Below are 20451 nucleotides of genomic sequence, written 5' to 3'. Positions count from 1 at the left end.
TTAAGTAGTGCACACATCGAATCTATACATTTGAATAACTGCTTAATACAAGTCAATGAACTGAATATTTGTTCATTTTTTTCCTCTTTTCTCTTTTTCATTTCTTATTTTTTAGAGGACTTAGGAGGCTTTCTTGTCAATTTTGCAAATGCCTGAACACTCGTTATATTTTTCTTTGATCGCACTATTGACCTAATATAGCGGAAGGGCTCCTAATATGGACCACTTTTTGTTTCATGCTGAGAACTAGCTTGTTTTCTTGGGAAGAAGTTTCATTTTGTGTTTGGTAGTCCTTCTCTCTTAGGTTAACCGTTAGGCCTAATTAGAGTGAAATAGCTTTGATAGACATTCAGCAAAAATTAAATACAGAAACAATCACAAAGGGTCCATATTAGGAGCCTGGGCGCCTAATATGGACCAGTGAAGCGGCCTTCACGAATGACTGTAAAAAGCCCCCTATATTTCAAAATACATGTAACATGATACAACTTAGTGTACAAGTCAGCCTAATTAAAATATGCCCTAGATTTATCTGTTTCGGGTTGATGAGAGCATTATTTGAAGCACACCAGGAAACTAAAGAAGCTTATCAAAAACAGAGTGAAAATAAGTGAAATTATCAACTTCCACGAAAAGAAGACTTTTTGTTGCATTTTTTTTAAATCTCGAGGGCTAGTTATAAGTTATTTCCAGCAAGCTTCTTAATGAATTAATGAAAATAGCCTTTTGCTTCTATTTTCTTCAATTTGTTGAAGGTGGTCCATATTAGGGGACTCGCACATACTTTGAGATTTTGCTATTATTTTTTGTTTGCAGTAGAAACTCGGGGTCAACACTGCTAAAATGTAACAAATACGGTTTTAGCTGTCATATATAGCAATTTTTGTGTGATTAAAGCTTTGGCTGTGGACAGAAACGAGTCCGTTTTAGGCGGCAAATTTAGAGTGAACGCTGCCAAAAGTGAAACAAGTCGCGTAAGGCGAAATTACTACATTTAGTCAAGCTGTGGAACTCACAGAATGAAACTGAACGTAGTCCGCCGCTACAGTAGTGCAAAAGGCAGTGAAAGTGACGAGCCTGTTTGGCGTGGTAGCGGTTGCGCTGTGCTTCATAGCACGCTTTACTGTACCTCTCTTCGTTTTAACTTTCTGAGCGTGTTTTTAATCCAAACATATCATATCAATATGTTTTTGGAATCAGGAACCGACAAGGAATAAGATGAAATAGTTTTTAAAGCGATTTCGGAAATTTAATTTTAATCATAATTTTTATATTTTTAATTTTCAGAGCTTGTTTTTAATCCAAATATAACATATTTATATGTTTTTTGGAATCAAAACATGATGAAGAATAAAATAAAAGTAATTTTGGATCATTTATAAAAAAAATAATTTTCATTACAATTTTCAGATTTTTAATGACCAAAGTCATTAATTAATTTGTTAGCCTCCATGCTGAAATGCAATACCGAAGTCCGGCCTTCGTCGAAGATTGCTTGGCCAAAATTTCAATCAATTTGATTGAAAATTGAGGGTGTGACAGTGCCGCCTCAACTTTTACAAAAAGCCGGATATGACGTCATCAAAGGTATTTATCGAAAAAAAGAAAAAAACCTCCGGGGATATCATTCCCAGGAACTCTCATGTCAAATTTCATAAAGATCGGTCCAGTAGTTTGGTCTGAATCGCTCTACACACACACACACACACAGACAGACACACACACACACACACACACACCACAACCCTCGTCTCGATTCCCCCCTCTACGTTAAAACATTTAGTCAAAACTTGACTAAATGTAAAAAAGAGAAAAAGCCTAACGGTTTTAAGATTTCTGTTTTTGCAACTATTTTGACATGTGCAAGTTATCCAGAGAGGGTAAATACAGCGAATAAACCTTTTTTGAGCGCTCTATCGCCGTTAGTTTGTCAGAACAGAAGGTGGTCCATATTAGGAGCCGGTCCATATTAGGAGCCCTTCCCCTATGTATCACCGTCTTACTTACTACATCAAACTTACATCATCATCAAACGTAAATCCTAAGTCTTATCAGATTACACAGGCCTGTGGTTTGAATTCAAAATCCGGCGAATTCACATGACTGTTGGTACACTGCCAATCCGTTGTTTCCACGTGACGTCATCAAATTGAAATCTGCCGCAGCGGCCATTTTCCTTCTGACGTTGAAGTTGTACTATATTGGCTCAACGACGGGAACTATCAAAGCCAACAATTTTGCTTCTGTTTTCAAATCACGAACAAAATTGTATTCACAGTGTTGTATGTATCATAGTGCAAGCAAAACCAGCACAGCTTCAAACTCTTCTATTTTGAATACTTTTATCACACACAAACATTTCAACTTGCAGCCGGCAATACTGTCATGCATTTTCTGTACAAAGCAAGCTGATCTGTTCTAAAATTCGTTATAACTTTTTTGCAACCCGTAGCATATAAAAGTTCACAGGAAGCTGTAAATATTTCGTTTTCTGAATTTTCTCTTTAGTTTTGACACTGACAAGGTGAGCATCATTTATTAGCAAGTTTCACAGCTGTCATTGAAAACATTCAAAATATAAATGAGCAAATTTTAACATCGCGGTGCTAACTAGAAAATCAGTTACAACACTTGAACTCATTTTGCAACATCATTGTACATCCGTATACATTGTATACATAAATTTAAGTACAGTTAAGTGTATATCCTGTTTGATAAAAAAAAACACGCATTAATTTGTTCACATCACATCACAGTGTCATCACACTCTAGCCATACAGTTCATATACAAAGCCGCGGCTTGGGTACTTCTTGCGTACCGTCCAAATATAAACAATTCTCATCTTGAAAACTTCAAGTCCCCGTACTGACGGGTGAAACAAACGGATAAGTTCGGAACCAGTCGGCATTCAGGAAACTGCCCAGTTCCCAGACAGATGGTTTCCAGAAAGGAATAGTTCTTGGGTCCACACTGATACTGACGCGTGCAACGAACAAATAAGTTCGCATTCAGTTAACAGAAACAACCCCGCTCCCGACGGGTAAGATCCCCAAAAATGAAAGTCCGAATTCGGTGCAATCCGAAGAACATTCAACACAACAACTGTGGTGATACAAAAGTGCTAGGGATGTGCGTGAAAACGTTCGTACAACTAGCTTTCATGTGCAAAGGTTAAGAAATAACACATGCACAACTTGATTGTAATGGGAGAACCACGGACACGTTGAGGAGTGCGAACGCCGGTTTCCATGTTGATGCAATCTTGACGGGAGTTAGTCAAAACAACACACCACTCACAGTTTCTTTCCCCAAGCATGAGCTCCAGGACAAATCCACATGATGAAGAGCCCAAACTCACTTCATTGTCAAAACTGTGGAAACCTAATGCCACAAACCATTCGATTTTCCTTACACGTGGAGGATTCCCTCACGTCTGCATCTTCCGAATTGTCATTGATCATTAATCCACATAATGAGCAATTAAGACACAGTGCATTTGTAAAAACCAAATGAAACCTTACGCAAGAGATCGTTGCGTTTTTCTTGTGGATGATATCATATACTCACGTCATCGTCATCACGAGTTTCATAAAGTGTGGCTCTGTCTTCGTCTGTGAAAATAACTGTGAAACAGTGTTCCCAATTATGTCAGAGAAGACATCAGAGCCGGAATACGAAACGAAAACAGCAATAGTGGTAAAAACGACGTCCTTAAAAATGTGTCCATTCTTCTTTGCACGTTTGAATCAACAATACCAAATTCGACATTTAGCTACACGAAACAGACGTGGAAGAAACTGTGAACACTGATTCAATGTGTTCATATCTATAGATATTGAGTTGAAAAAACAAAAACAAAAAAACACTGAGAAATCTGCTGGGAAATAAACCCCAATTATATGTGACTCATGACTTCTGACTGCGAATGATTCTTTGGTACACTTCGGATTCCAGGAACCTGGGGTATGAATCTTTCTCCATCAGTGCCTGGACTTTGCGTTGAGCTTCCTCGAACACTTCCTTGTTATGAGAGCTGAGGTTGGCCAGCGTTTTCATCCTGGTTTTGGCGTCCAGGTTGATCTGAAACGGTAGGGGTAGTCGTGAAAGAAAGGACAAGCGAGCAGGCAAGCGACCAACAATTCAATTAAATTTAAAATAAATTAAACAACGGAGAATATGCCCCAACTTCACCCCCACCCCATCCCACGCCGAAAGTATTCGAAAAAAATTGATGCATTTTTAAAAACTTTTTTTATTCTTCATTTTCATTACTTTACTGTCCCATCGCTAAGAAATTCTGGTCGCTTCCTCCCAGTGGAAAGCTGAAATAAAAGAAGCTTAAAACTAACAGCATATATTATATACTTGAAGGCTGTTTTGTCTATTTCCTAACCAAGACATACAGGAAAGTTTAAATAAACAGTGGTCCAATCCAGGAAACAACCAAATTTAACAAACAAAAACCCCGAAGATTATGCCCCAACCTAACCCCCATCCCGAAAGTGTTAACAAAATGATGCTTTAAAAATTTAAATAAAAAAATTGCTTTAATCTAACTATACATACACGGGTGTATGTATACTTGTTTCTTTCCTAACCAAGACATACAGGGAAGGTTAAACAGTCACCTCATCCAGCAAGCAACGAAATCAACAAACTAACCAACAACCTCATACACACAGATATTCTACTTCATGGAAACCCCTCCTTGCAAACAAAAATTAACAAAGAAATCTTTTTAACAGTGCAGGAATTTATTGGACAGTCCGGCCGTTTCGAACAGATAAACATGTAAAGTGAAAGCACAATCGATACGTCTACTCGTCTCTCTGTCTGTCTGTCTGTCTGTCTGTCTGTCTGTCTGTCTGTCTGTCTCTCTCTCTCTCTCTCTCTCTCTCTCTCTCTCTCTCTCTCTCTCTCTCTCTCTCTCACTCTCCCCCTCCCTTCCTCCCTCCCTCTCTATCTCTTACTCGCTAATACCATAAATATTATATATTCTTAAACGGATTTTTGTTTTGATGTACATTTTTCATTCAATTTTCTTTTCATGTTTGCTTGCTCTTCATTTAAACTGTACAATAGCCGCCATTTATATGTATTTTTCTAGAAAACTGTAAACACCACTATAAGCATTATGCTTGTTGTTGTTTACTCTATATGCGGGTTTTTTTAAAAAATAATGCACAAACGTTGAATAAAACAGTTTAAACCAAGCAACGATCGACAGTCAAACAATATAACAGTGTTCCCCACCTCTCTAGGAGCCTGTGGGGCGACAAAGTCGGTGTATATTTTTTGCGCCACAGAGGGAAGCTTGCTGGATTTCAGCTGTTTGAACTCCTCCACGGCTATCCAGAACTCCAGGTTTTCGTCACTGAACTCAGAGCGTAAAAACCCTCGGAATAACTCAAGGCCAGCTGGAAAAAAAACCATACAATTTATACATGTATAAAAAGGTTAGAAATAGATTTATTACGAAAAATTAAAGATGAGGCATGGAATTATACTGACACAGAACAGATGACATATGGAATCATATAGACAAAGGGACGCTAAGAATTGGAATAATTCTTTTGAACGAAAGTTGATCTACATTTTTGGAGTGGAAAACATTCGACAAAAAGAATAAATTTGTGTGATATATGCGTAATGTGGGCAGACAGAGAAAGAGAGGGGGTGGGGTTGAAGGGAAATAATTTATTGATTTGCTGCTTTCTTTCTTCTTTGATTGATCCTTTGTCTAAGTCAAGGGTTAATAGCTAAGGCAAACGTACAATCTTACAATCTGGCCGCGTTATACAAGTGAAAACAAACTGAGAGAAATACAGTACAGACACCAGACAGAAACACAGACAAAGAGAGAGAAATACAGTACAGACACCAGACAGAAACACAGACAAAGAGAGAGAAATACAGTACAGACACCAGACAGAAACACAGACAAAGAGAGAGAGATACAGTACAGACACCAGACAGAAACACAGACAAAGAGAGAGAAATACAGTACAGACACCAGACAGAAACACAGACAAAGAGAGAGAAATACAGTACTGACACCAGACAGAAACACAGACAAAGAGAGAGAAATACAGTACAGACACCAGACAGAAACACAGACAAAGAGAGAGAAATACAGTACAGACACCAGACAGAAACACAGACAAAGAGAGAGAAATACAGTACAGACACCAGACAGAAACACAGACAAAGAGAGAGAAATCAGAGAGACAGAACGAGCGACAAACAGACCTAGTGCTTATAAAAGAAACCGAGGGAAAAGACAGACTTAGGCAGAAACAGAAATAGAGACAAAGACAGGGAGACAAAGACAGGGAGACCGAGACGGAGGGACAGACTGACAGGCAAACAGACAGATCCACTACTTATAAAAGAAACAGAAAAATACAGAGTGTGAGTGTGAGTGAGTGAGAGAGAGTGAGAGAGAGAGAGAGAGAGAGAGAGAGAGAGAGAGAGAGAGAGAGAAAAGTGAGAGAGAGAAAAGAGAGAGAGATCGAGAGAGAGTGAGAGGGGAAAGAAAAAGAGAGAGAGGGAAAAAACATGAGAGAGACAGAGAAAGAAAGAACGAAAGAAAGATAGAGGAAATGAAGGGAGAAGAAGAAGAAAGAGAGACAGAGGGGAAAAAAAGAGAGACAGAGACAGAGAGAAAGAAAGAGAGAGAGAGAGGGAGCCAGAAAAATACAGAGAGAAAGAAAGAGAGAGAGAGAGGGAGCCAGAAAAATACAGAGAGAAAGAAAGAGAGAGAGAGAGGGAGCCAGAAAAATACAGAGAGAAAGAAAGAGAGAGAGAGAGGGAGCCAGAAAAATACAGAGAGGAAGAAAGAGACATGTTTACATTATTGCAAAACAAAAACTATTTGCCTTACTTTTGTCAAGCAGGAGAGATTCAAAGGACCTGCTCCACTGCATTGCGTCGTCTGGATGGATCTTGGTCACCTGTTTCCCGTCCCCCTTCATGACAGTCCCAAGTGTGGTGTCCGTGTGCCGTCTTCTCAGGAACAGCAGCTTTCTTTTCATAGTCTTAGCCCTGAATTAAACACAATGTCATAGTCTTAGCCCTGACACAAATACAATGTCATAGTCTTAGCGGCCTGACACAAACACAATGTCATAGTCTTAGCCCTCAAACAAACACAATGTCATAGTCTTAGCCCTGAAACAAACACAATGTCATAGTCTTAGCCCTGACACAAACACAATGTCATAGTCTTAGCCCTCAAACAAACACAATGTCATAGTCTTAGCCCTGAAACAAACACAATGTCATAGTCTTAGCCCTGACACAAACACTCACATCAGTCAGACAAACCAGTCAACTAAGGTAAACAAAATTTTAAAAAATTGCAAACCAATTAAAACAAATCTAGTGTCAGTAGGTCGTGGGTATTTGTTGATGTTGCTTTGGGTTTTTGGAGGCTGTGTGTGGGGGGGGGGGGGGGGCCGGGGTGTTCTACAAAAGGTTTCCAATGGTCTGTAGGTTTTTTTTAATGACTAATAAAAGTTAATTATTTGACCGATCGTTCGTCTACAGTCTAGAGCTGCCCCCGCCCCTACCCCGTCCTGGTGCACATTTTCAAACCCATACCTGAATGACCAAGTACAGAGGGCGACGTTTGAAATGCCAACAATTGCAATGCAGAGCCACTCCACTCCACTTATGTTTAACTTGTCTACATTTTCTCCACTTATATACCTAACGAGTCAAAAGTTATTTCAGTCTTCATAACGAAGTACATTGACTTGACAACAACCAGTGAATGAAGATAATGGTTAGTCCTGTGCTACACCGCGGTGACAAAAGAAAGGCAACCAGAGGCAACGACACACACACCATTTATAACAGTTCAAACCGATAGATACCGATCGGAACCAAGCATTTCGCTACAGCGTGATCCATGGGAAAATAAATCTCGCAAACTTCGATTTGAACTCGGCCAGGAACGCTTTTAAAGTAGGTTTTAATGACCTGACTTCATTGCTAATGCCGTCATTCGCCCGCGGTGCCTATACTATTACTTCCAAGCAGCTTCTGTAAGCAGCCACAGGGATCGATCCAGTTCTGGAAATACTTGCACTCGCATGAGCGGATTATGTCACTCTAATGCCTGGAAATGACGGGCGCAATACTGATGACGTCAGTGGGAGGGCCGCGAGTGGGAGGGAGAGAGAGAGAGAGAGAGAGAGAGAGAGAGAGAGAGAGAGAGAGAGAGAGAGAGAGAGAGAGAGAGAGATAACGAACGAACGAACTTTATTACTCAAGGATGGAGATTTTAGGCTCACGCCTAGTCTTACAATCTGTCCCTGCTAAACTAAGACATAACAATAAAGACAATAAAAGGACAATTGTCAATCGCAATCATACAGTATTACTAATTACAACATTACCTATACGAATACATAATGCATGATGGAACATTGAAATGTACATGTACGTCATCCTGCGGCTCGTCAACAAAGGAAAAGAAAAGTCGACTCGCACACACACGCGCGCCGCATGCCTGCAATCACGTTCGCACTCAATACAAAACACACACTCACACACACACACACACAGTATTGCGCCCGTCATTTCCAGGCAGAGAGATCGAGAGAGAGAGAGAGAGAGAGCGAGAGAGAGAGAGAGAGAGAGAGAGAGAGAGAGAGAGAGAGAGAGAGAGAGAGAGAGAGAGAGAGAGAGAGAGATGACGTAGGCCAGCGGTCGTTTTGACGGGTGTTTTAAAATGCAAAAAAAAACCCACAAAAACCTAGCACTGGTGTTTAAAATATGACATATACCAACAGCCCCTATCACTGTTGTTTTAAATGACATAGACCAACAGCCCCAATCACTGGTGTTGTAATGACATAGACCAACAGCCCCTATCACTGGTGTTGTAATGACATAGACCAACAGCCCCTATTACTGGTGTTTTAAATGACATAGACCAACAGCCCCTATCACTGGTGATTTAATGACATAGACCAGCAGCCCCTATCACTGGTGATTTAATGACATAGACCAGCAGCCCCTATCACTGGTGATTTACTGAATGACATAGACCAACAGCCCCTATCACTGGTGTTTTAAATGACATAGACCAACAGCCCCTATCACTGGTGATTTGATGACATAGACCAACTGACAGTCCTTATTACTGGTGTTTAATGACATATACCAACAGCCCCTATCACTGGTGATTTAATGACATAGACCAGCACGGCCCCTATTACTGGTGTTTTAATGACATAGACCAACAACTCCCATCACTGGTGTTTTAATGACAGATGCATGGGTGCAACCTGGAAAATTCCAAAAACCGGCAAAAGTTGGGGTCCAGCTTTTTTAGTATTTAAAATGCCAAAAAAACCCTCTCCTGGAACAAAAACATCGGCAGCCGATGAAACCAAAAACCGGCTGCCGGCGTGTAACGGGCAGAGTTGCACCCATGCAGATGGACATTTACAGAGCAGTTAAATGAAAACGTATTTCGGTCGGTTGGCAGAGAGAGAGAGAGAGAGAGAGAGAGAGAGAGAGAGAGAGAGAGAGAGAGAGAGACATTCAGGCAGACAGACAGACAGAGACCGACAGACAGACAGACAGACAGAACAACAGAGTGAAGATACACAGACAGACAGACAGATAGATAGAAAAACAGAGTGACCGACAAAGACAGACAGGCGAGGAGAAACAAGGGAAAATGACACACAGAACAAAAATCAATGCAGTGTCAGATCGTGACGACCCCATGTGGCTCAGAAACTAAAACCAACCGAGGGATTGTGTGAAAACGCTCCACCGGCAGAAAGCGTGATTAACGATTATCACCTTCCAAGAGTTTGCACGACTGACCCAACGAGGCGACAACAAAAGATACCGGCTTCATTACTGTAGATCCAGAGAGAGAGAGAGAGAGACAAGACAAGACGAGACCAGACAAATTCTGTATTAACGAGGGTAATGGCATAACAAGTGAACAGGTGTTTTTGTACATCCAGCCCTCTCCCATGAGAGGGACAAATCTAATGATAATACGTTTTATAAATTTAAAATAACAAAGAAACTCAAATAAAACGCACAAACAAAGTAACAACCAACCAGTCAAACAAACAAACAAAGAAACAAAAACAGTTATACAAACAAACATAAAACATTATCATCAAGTGCATAATGAGAGAGAGAGAGCGTGCGTGCATGTGTGTGTGTGTGTGTGTAAGTCTGCAAGTGGAAGGATGCTCTTACATCACTTGTAAAAGCGTTTTCTACACGATTATCATACGGAGTGTCTTACCCATCATTGTGTTTCAAAGGCAGACTTTGAATCGATTCAATTAAGAGACGATTGACATTGGTCGAATGCTTCGTCCAAACGCAGTCACCCTTTGCTCACTTTAACGAAAACAGTTTCTTCTTCTTAACATGCACCAGTTACACAAAATGAATATGGTCCATCACAGAAGTTTTCAAAGGTCAGAGATTTCAGTTGAACTTGATCACAGTCTACACTGAGACAGATGACGTCATTCGGAAGATTCAGGAAGCACCCTTGACTGTACCTATGATGTGTCATTAAACTGTAACAGTAATTGTTCTCTAAAGCACAAGTGAATAAAGATACCATGCAGGTTTCTTTATGTTCGACACAACACTCACTCGTATCTATATCCTTGCAGACACTAAAGCATAGCCAACAGCGGTCACTCGCTTTATTTCAAACCAGACTGATTTTCCGACCAGGCTCTCTACAATCAAACAACCTTACTCGTGCCAGTCCCTACCAGACACTTAACAGTATCTACATCAATCACTCGAGCCAGTTTCCTACCAGACACTAAACAGTATCTACAGCACTCGAGCCAGTTTCCTACCAGACACTAAACAGTATCAACAGCACTCGAGCCAGTTTCCTACCAGACACTTAACAGTATCAACAGCACTCGAGCCAGTTTCCTACAAGACACTAAACAGTATCTACAGCACTCGAGCCAGTTTCCTACCAGACACTAAACAGTATCTACATCAATCAATCGAGCCAGTTCCCTACAAGACACTAAACAGTATCTACAGCACTCGAGCCAGTTTCCTACCAGACACTTAACAGTATCTACATCAATCACTCGAACCAGTTTCCTCCCAGACACTTAACAGTATCAACAGCACTCGAGCCAGTTTCCTACCAGACACTTAACAGTATCAACAGCACTCGAGCCAGTTTCCTACCAGACACTAAACAGTATCTAGAGCACTCGAGCCAGTTTCCTACCAGACACTAAACAGTATCTACATCAATCACTCGAGCCAGTTTCCTACCAGACACTAAACAGTATCTACATCAATCACTCGAGCCAGTTTCCTACCAGACACTAAACAGTATCTACAACACTCGAGCCAGTTTCCTACAAGACACTAAACAGTATCTACAGCACTCGAGCCAGTTTCCTACCAGACACTTAACAGTATCTACATCAATCACTCGAGCCAGTTCCCTACCAGACATTAAACAGTATCTACAGCACTCGAGCCAGTTTCCTACCAGACACTTAACAGTATCTACAGCACTCGAGCCAGTTTCCTACCAGACACTAAACAGTATCTACAGCACTCGAGCCAGTTTCCTACCAGACACTTAACAGTATCTACAGCACTCGAGCCAGTTTCCTACCAGACACTAAACAGTATCTACATCAATCAATCGAGCCAGTGTCCTACCAGACACTAAACAGTATCTACATCAATCAATCGAGCCAGTTTCCTACCAGACACTTAACAGTATCAACAGCACTCGAGCCAGTTTCCTACCAGACACTAAACAGTATTAACAGCACTCGAGCCAGTTTCCTACAAGACACTAAACAGTATCAACAGCACTCGAGCCAGTTTCCTACCAGACACTTAACAGTATCAACAGCACTCGAGCCAGTTTCCTACCAGACACTAAACAGTATCTACAGCACTCGAGCCAGTTTCCTACCAGACACTTAACAGTATCAACAGCACTCGAGCCAGTTTCCTACCAGACATTAAACAGTATCTACAGCACTCGAGCCAGTTTCCTACCAGACACTAAACAGTATCAACAGCACTCGAGCCAGTTCCCTACCAGACACTTAACAGTATCTACATCAATCAATCGAGCCAGTTTCCTACCAGACACTAAACAGTATCTACAGCACTCGAGTCAGTTTCCTACCAGACACTAAACAGTATCTACAGCACTCGAGCCAGTTTCCTACCAGACACTAAACAGTATCAACAGCACTCGAGCCAGTTTCCTACAAGACACTATACAGTATCTAGAGCACTCGAGTCAGTTTCCTACCAGACACTAAACAGTATCTACATCAATCACTAGAGCCAGTTTCCTACCAGACACTAAACAGTATCTACATCAATCACTCGAGCCAGTTTCCTACCAGACACTAAACAGTATCTACATCAATCACTCGAGCCAGTTTCCTACCAGACACTAAACAGTATCTACATCAATCAATCGAGCCAGTTTCCTACAAGACACTAAACAGTATCTACATCAATCACTTGAGCCAGTTTCCTACCAGACACTAAACAGTATCTACATCAATCACTCGAGCCAGTTTCCTACCAGACACTAAACAGTATCTACAGCACTCGAGTCAGTTTCCTACCAGACACTAAACAGTATCTACATCAATCACTCGAGCCAGTTTCCTACAAGACACTAAACAGTATCTACATCAATCACTCGAGTCAGTTTCCTACCAGACACTTAACAGTATCTACATCAATCACTAGAGCCAGTTTCCTACCAGACATAAACAGTATCTACAGCACTTGAGCCAGTTTCCTACAAGACACTAAACAGTATCAACATCAATCACTCGAGCCAGTTTCCTACCAGACACTAAACAGTATCAACAGCACTCGAGCCAGTTTCCTACCAGACACTAAACAGTATCTACATCAATCACTCGAGCCAGTTTCCTACAAGACACTAAACAGTATCTACAGCACTCGAGTCAGTTTCCAACCAGACAATAAACAGTACCGACAACACTCACTCGAGCCAATTTTCGACCAGACACTAAACAGTACTGACAACACTCACTCGAGCCAGTTTTCCACCAGACTCTACCCACACAACTCACTCGAGCCAGTTTCCTAGCAGACACTAAACAGTACCCATACCACTCATTCGAGTCAGTTTCCTACCAGACACTTAACAGTACCCATACCACTCGATCACTCAAGTCAGTTTCCCACCAGACACTTAACAGTATCTACAGCACTCGAGTCAGTTTCCTTACAGACTCTTAACAGTCACAGTATCTACAGCACTCGAGTCAGTTTCCTTACAGACTCTTAACAGTATCTTCAGCTCTCGAGCCAGTTTCCTTACAGACACTTAAACAGTATCAGCACCACTCAGTCAAGCCAGTTTCTTACCAGACTCCAAAGAGTATACATGATCAACAACCCTCACTCGAGCCAGTTTCCTACAGCAAACCAAACCGTCGTCACCTATCTATCTATATTTACCAGCAGTCCTTACTGCACTGTCACAGCCAAGCGCTTCTCTGGGAAAATGCAACGGCTATAATTTCTGAAGACCTCTCTCCCTCTCGCTCTCTCTCTCTTCCTGCCATACAGAGCCAGCAGCGACCGAGAATATACAGCTAGCTTTATTCCCTGTGTAGGCTTGACGATCGATGGAGAACACATTGTTGTTTCCCATGACAAATGTAAATAGCCTGGGTGTGGCCTCAGCTTCCACATCGATCTGAGACACGTACAGCACCAGCAAAACTCCAGAGACTAAAATTCTACTTTCTGGTAGCCTGCGTTGTAAACAGTGGAACCCCTTTTTTAAGGCCTATCCAAAAATCTGACAACATCTGATCTTGAGGGGGAGGGAAGGAATACGAAAAGGGCTGTGTATTTTCTGATGGTATGAACCGAAAATCCGGAAAGCTATTCAGTGTCTTAAAAGGGGGAGGTGGGTAGGGGCGGGGGCGGTTAGTGGACGGTGGTCTTATTACAGGAAGAGAGTAACAAAAAAACTTGACTAAATATAAAAACAAGTCGCGTAAGGCGAAAATACAATATTTAGTCAAGTAGCTGTCGAACTCACAGAATGAAACTGAACGCAACGCAACGCAGCAAGACCGTATACTCGTAGCATCGTCACTCCACCGCCCGTGGCAAAGGCGGTGCACGTGGAATTGACAAGAAGAGCGGGGTATTCGTTGCGCTGAGAAGGATAGCACGCTTTTCTGTACCTCTCTTTGTTTTAACTTTCTGAGCGTGTTTTTAATCCAAACATATCATATCTATATATTTTTGGAATCAGGAACGGACAAGGAATAAGATGAAAGTGTTTTTAAATTGATTTCGAAAAAAAAAATTTGATAATAATTTTTATATATTTAATTTTCAGAGCTTGTTTTTAATCCGAATATAACATATTTATATGTTTTTGGAATCAGCAAATGATGGAGAATAAGATAAACGTAAATTTGGATCGTTTTATAAATTTTTATTTTTTTTTACAATTTTCAGATTTTTAATGACCAAAGTCATTAATTAATTTTTAAGCCACCAAGCTGAAATGCAATACCGAACCCCGGGCTTCGTTGAAGAGTACTTGACCAAAATTTCAACCAATTTGGTTGAAAAATGAGGGCGTGACAGTTCCGCCTCAACTTTCACGAAAAGCCGGATATGACGTCATCAAAGACATTTATCAAAAAAATGAAAAAAACGTTCGGGGATTTCATACCCAGGAACTCTCATGTCAAATTTCATAAAGATCGGTCCAGTAGTTTAGTCTGAATCGCTCTACACACACACACACAGACACACACACACACGCACGCACGCACGCACACACATACGCACATACACCACGACCCTCGTTTCGATTCCCCCTCGATGTTAAAATATTTAGTCAAAACTTGACTAAATATAAAAAAGGGCGGGGGGACGGGGGGGGGGGGGGGGGGGGGGTCCCACTGTTTTGCTTCAGAAACAATTAATGCTTTAGCGCTCACCGATTTAAATCGTTCAATATATTGTGCGGCGCTTCTTATAAAAGAAATTTAAAAAAAAACCACCACCATGTCACGCCTTATGCAGAAACAAAATAGATTCTCCTGACTTGCTCGTGTCATCTGCAGTATATGTGGCGTCATAGGGAAAGAAAATAGAGAGACTGACAAAGAATTGTTGCAGTGCAGCACGTCACGGGCAGCCTGCCTATGATAAGGAGTGTCACGTTTTGTATTGGCGACAACCTTGCGAATCGAAGCTCGTGTTTTTATATTTAGTCAAGTTTTGACTAAATCTTTTAACGTAGAGGGGGGAATCGAGACGAGGGTCGTGGTTTATGTGTGTGTGTGTGTGTGTCTGTCTGTCTGTCTGTGTGTGTGTGTGTGTGTGTAGAGCGATTCAGACTAAACTACTGGACCGATCTTTATGTAATTTGACATGAGAGTTCCTGGGTATGAAATCCCCATACGTTTTTTTCATTTTTTTGATAAATGTCTTTGATGACGTCATATCCGGCTTTTCGTGAAAGTTGAGGCGGCACTGTCACGCCCTCATTTTTCAACCAAATTGGTTGAAATTTTGGTCAAGTAATCTTCGACGAAGCCCGGGGTTCGGTATTGCATTTCAGCTTGGTGGCTTAAAAATTAATTAATGACTTTGGTCATTAAAAATCTGAAAATTGTAAAAAAAAATAAAAATTTATAAAACGATCCAAATTTACGTTTATCTTATTCTCCATCATTTGCTGATTCCAAAAACATATAAATATGTTATATTCGGATTATAAACAAGCTCTGAAAATTAAATATATAAAAATTATTATCAAAATTAAATTGTCCAAATCAATTTAAAAACACTTTGATCTTATTCCTTGTCGGTTCCTGATTCCAAAAACATATAGATATGATATGTTTGGATTAAAAACACGCTCTGAAAGTTAAAACAAAGAGAGGTACAGAAAAGCGTGCTATCCTTCTTAGCGCAACTACTACCCCGCTCTTCTTGTCAATTTCACTGCCTTTGCCATGAGCGGTGGACTGACGATGCTACGAGTATACGGTCTTGCTGAAAAATGGCAGCTACTTGACTAAATATTGTATTTTCGCCTTACGCGACTTGTTATATTTAGTCAAGTTTTGACTAAATATTTTAACGTAGAGGGGGGAATCGAGACGAGGGTCGTGGTGTATGTATGTGTGTGTGTGTGTGTGTGTGTGTGTGTGTGTGTCTGTCTGTCTGTCTGTCTGTGTGTGTGTGTAGAGCGATTCAGACTAAACTACTGGACCGATCTTTATGAAATTTGACATGAGAGTTCCTGGGTATGAAATCCCCGAACGTTTTTTTCATTTTTTCAATAAATGTCTTTGATGACGTCATATCCGGCTTTTCGTGAAAGTTGAGGCGGCACTGTCACGCTCTCATTTTTCAACCAAATTGGTTGAAATTTTGGTCAAGTAATCTTCGACGAAGGCCGGGGTTTGGTATTGCATTTCAGCTGGGTGGCTTAAAAACTAATGAGTGAGTTTGGTCATTAAAAATCTGAAAATTGTAAAAAAAAAATGTTTTTATAAAACGATCCAAATTTACGTACATCTTATTCTTTATCATTTTCTGATTCCAAAAATATATACATATGTTATATTTGGATTAAAAACAAGCTCTGAAAATTAAAAATATAAAAATTATTATCAAAATTAAATTGTCCAAATCAATTTAAAAACACCTTCATCTTATTCCTTGTCGGTTCCTGATTCCAAAAACATATAGATATATGTTTGGATTAAAAACACGCTCAGAAAGTTAAAACGAAGAGAGGTACAGAAAAGCGTGCTATCCTTCTCAGCGCAAGTACTACTCCGCTCATCTTGTCAATTTCACTGCCTTTGCCGTGCGCGGTGGACTGACGATGCTACGAGTATACGGTCTTGCTGCGTTGCATTGCGTTCAGTTTCATTCTGTGAGTTCGACAGCTACTTGACTAAATGTTGTATTTTCGCCTTACGCGACTTGTTAGATTTGTATTTCCTTTTTATATTTAGTCAAGTTTTGACTAAATATTTTAACATCGAGGGGGAATCGAAACGAGGGTCGTGGTGTATGTGCGTGTGTCTGTCTGTCTGTCTGTCTGTCTGTCTGTGTGTGTGTGTAGAGCGATTCAGACTAAACTACTGCACCGATCTTTATGAAATTTGACATGAGAGTTCCTGGGTATGAAATCCCCGAACGTTTTTTTCATTTTTTTGATAAATGTCTTTGATGACGTCATATCCGGCTTTTCGTGAAAGTTGAGGCGGCACTGTCACGCCCTCATTTTTCAACCAAATTGGTTGAAATTTTGGTCAAGTAATCTTCGACGAAGCCCGGACTTCGGTATTGCATTTCAGTGTGGTGGCTTAAAAATAATTAATGACTTTGGTCATTAAAAATCTGAAAATTGTAAAAAAAAATAAAAATTTATAAAACGATCCAAATTTACGTTTATCATATTCTCCATCATTTGCTGATTCCAAAAACATATAAATATGTTATATTTGGATTAAAATCAAGCTCTGAAAATTAAATATATAAAAATTATTATCAAAATTTTTTTTTCGAAATCAAATTAAAAACACTTTCATCTTATTCCTTGTCGGTTCCTGATTCCAAAAACATATAGATATGATATGTTTGGATTAAAAACACGCTCAGAAAGTTAAAACGAAGAGAGGTACAGAAAAGCGTGCTATCCTTCTCAGCGCATATACCCCGCTCTTCTTGTCAATTCCACGGGCACTGCCTTTGCCACGGGCGGTGGACTGACGATGCTACGAGTATACGGTCTTGCTGCGTTGCATTGCGTTCAGTTTCATTCTGTGAGTTCGACAGCTACTTGACTAAATGTTGTATTTTCGCCTTACGCGACTTGTTAGATCTTCTCTTGTCCTTTTCTTCCTTTCCATTCCCTGCCTATGATCTGCGTGGTTTATTATAGTTGACTGAATTAACATGCTTCGTTTCAATTTCGGTTGACGTAGGGGTTTTATATAAACTGAATCCGCTTGGTATCAATAGGTAACATTTTGAAATGAATATTTTTAGACTCTTGGTTATAATTGGTACGGCATGTGTTTTTATTTCAGGACTTTTATTCATGATGTGGAAGGCATGAAGACGGAGGAGGATAAATTCCATATAAAATTAAGCCATTTTCCCGATGGTGGTTGGATCTATATAATGACTGTCTATTTATCTCTGTGTGTGTGTGTGTGCAGGGCCGGACTACCGAGGGGGGGGGGGGTTATGGGGGTTGCGCAACCCCCCCCCCCCCCCCCCATTGTTTATTCTATTCCGTTTTATGCAAGGAGCGACCATTTTCCTATCTCAGAATATGACCTACCCATCAGCTTCAGGGGGCGAAGCCCCCTGACCCCCACAAGGGGCTCTGCCCCTTGACCCCGCCAGGGGGAACATTCCCCTGGACCACCACTGGCAACCCCCCCCCCCTCTTAGCCTAGTCCGGCCCTGGTGTGTGTGTGTGTGTGTGTGTGTGTGTGTGCAAGATAGAAATAGAGAGAGACAGACAGACTCACAGAGGGAGAGAGAAAGGGGGAGAGAGAGAGAACGAAGAGACAGAGACAGAGAGAGAGAGAGAGAGAGAGAGAGAGAGAGAGAGAGAGAGAGAGAGAGAGAGAGAGAGAGAGAGAAAGAAAGAGAGAGACAGAGACAGAGACAGAGAAAGAGAGAGAGAGAAAGTGCTGACATGAATGTGTGTGTTTTTGCTTGCTTGTGTGCGTGCGTGCGTGCGTACGTGCATGCGTGCAAGCATGCGAGCGTCACGAGTTCTTAAGAATAAAGATAATAAGACACTTAGTGGAAACAGTTCAAAACATAAATAAGATACAAAACCAAATGAGAACCAATATCATACTCACAAGCTTTTCTTGCCCTTGGTCTGGCAAGTGATGTTTCCGAACTCATCCCTGGCCATCATGGCGGCATCAGCGGAGGCCGTCTTGTGAATGGGGCGGGCGTGGGGTGGTGGGGGCTTGCGGGGCGCTGCCTCTTCCTCCCACTCTCCCTTCCGGATCTCCCTCTCGCTCGACTGCGAGTGTTGGATTGGCCGGCGCAGGCGTTCCTCTAACTGAAAGCAAGGAGAAAAGAAAACTAAAGGGTTAAAAAGTTGTTCAAATAGACCAATTCCGAAAATAACTCTGTCGGGTTTGTTTGGGTTGTGAAAGAGGGAATACCCTTGCTTTTACTAGAAGACATAAATCCACAAGTGCTCCTTGTCCACGTGTTTCCGACACACCCCTCACTTGTGATTGGCTCGTGAATTGTTTGTCCTATTCACTCTTTCACAATCCATACAAATCAGACCGATCTGTGGCGACAAACACGAAAGTGTGTGCGGTTGGGAAAGAGAAAACCATTCAGTAATGTCAAGAGCTCCGGGATTAAGACACGATAAGTTTGTCCAACATGTTCCGACGAACACCTGTCGCTAATGACCACCTGGCCATTACGACCCCCCCCCCCCCCCCCCCCCCTCCCCACCCCCGACAAGTTCTGTGAGGTATAATTCACCTTTACATCGTGACCACCCGCAACACAATGGTAAACAAATTCTCATCAGGTAATACCTAAGTCGTGCGCTATTAAAATGTAAGTGTTCTGTTACCTGGCGACCTGACGTTGGTTAAAAAAAAAAAAAAAAAAAAGGGCAACAGAGTTACACGTTGTGGAAGGTTGACTGCTAAACTGCCTTATTATTATTATTATTAGACGTCAACTCAGATTTTTGTTAAACCCACATGACAAGTAAATGCAACTTACTGACGCGTCCGGTTCACGGAGTAAAATGTGCCTTACATTATCAAATAAGGTGACTCATCGTTCGCGGTTTTTTTCTTGTGACATAAAATACAACGTCTGACCGAGACATGCATAGTTACCCTTCTTACCGGCACGTGATATGATTCAGTATCACATCAACAGGAGTGTGATATGATTCATTATCATCTTTGCGGGAGTCTTGTTTTACCCCCATAGCCTTTACTGTATTCATAGTTATGATGGAAAATGGGCTCAGAGAAGCTCAAACACTTACCTACTTACATCTCCCCCGAGGATTTCAGACAGTATCAAACCGAGTCACTCACAAGTAACTCTGTATCTACCTGTGCGTATTTCGTTTAATTTCCAACACAGCCAATGGTGGTGGTACTTTGATTCAGACACAACTTGATGTCTCACTTCAAACAAAGACGGAGAGAGTTGCGTTACGTTTCACTGCTTATGCATCGCCTTATGAGATTTGCTTATGAAATCGCGGTCACACTCTTATGAAATTTCATAACGCGGTTCAACATTACCATTTCCGCTTGCTCACTCGTACTCGCACGTGAAAATGGCCGATTTCGAAGAAGAAACTAGTCTCGGCCCGCTCTGAATAA

At 41.1% G+C, this 20451-nt stretch overlaps 1 protein-coding gene across 1 annotated transcript; it reads right to left on the bottom strand.

The window, feature by feature from the left end:
• On the bottom strand, positions 1-19139 carry LOC138948677 (regulator of G-protein signaling 21-like; the record flags this gene model as incomplete). Its single annotated transcript, XM_070320266.1, is given in 4 exon segments — positions 1-4081; positions 5255-5418; positions 6885-7045; positions 18931-19139. Coding segments are annotated over 4 exon segments (558 nt in total). The 3' UTR covers positions 1-3907.
• Between the last annotated feature and the right edge of the window lie 1312 nt (positions 19140-20451).

The sequence above is a fragment of the Littorina saxatilis genome, linkage group LG15, assembly GCF_037325665.1.
Source record: "Littorina saxatilis isolate snail1 linkage group LG15, US_GU_Lsax_2.0, whole genome shotgun sequence".
Taxonomy (NCBI): Eukaryota; Metazoa; Mollusca; class Gastropoda; order Littorinimorpha; family Littorinidae; genus Littorina; species Littorina saxatilis.
Note: the sequence above shows the minus strand (reverse complement) of the source record. Positions and strands in the feature narration are given on the sequence as shown.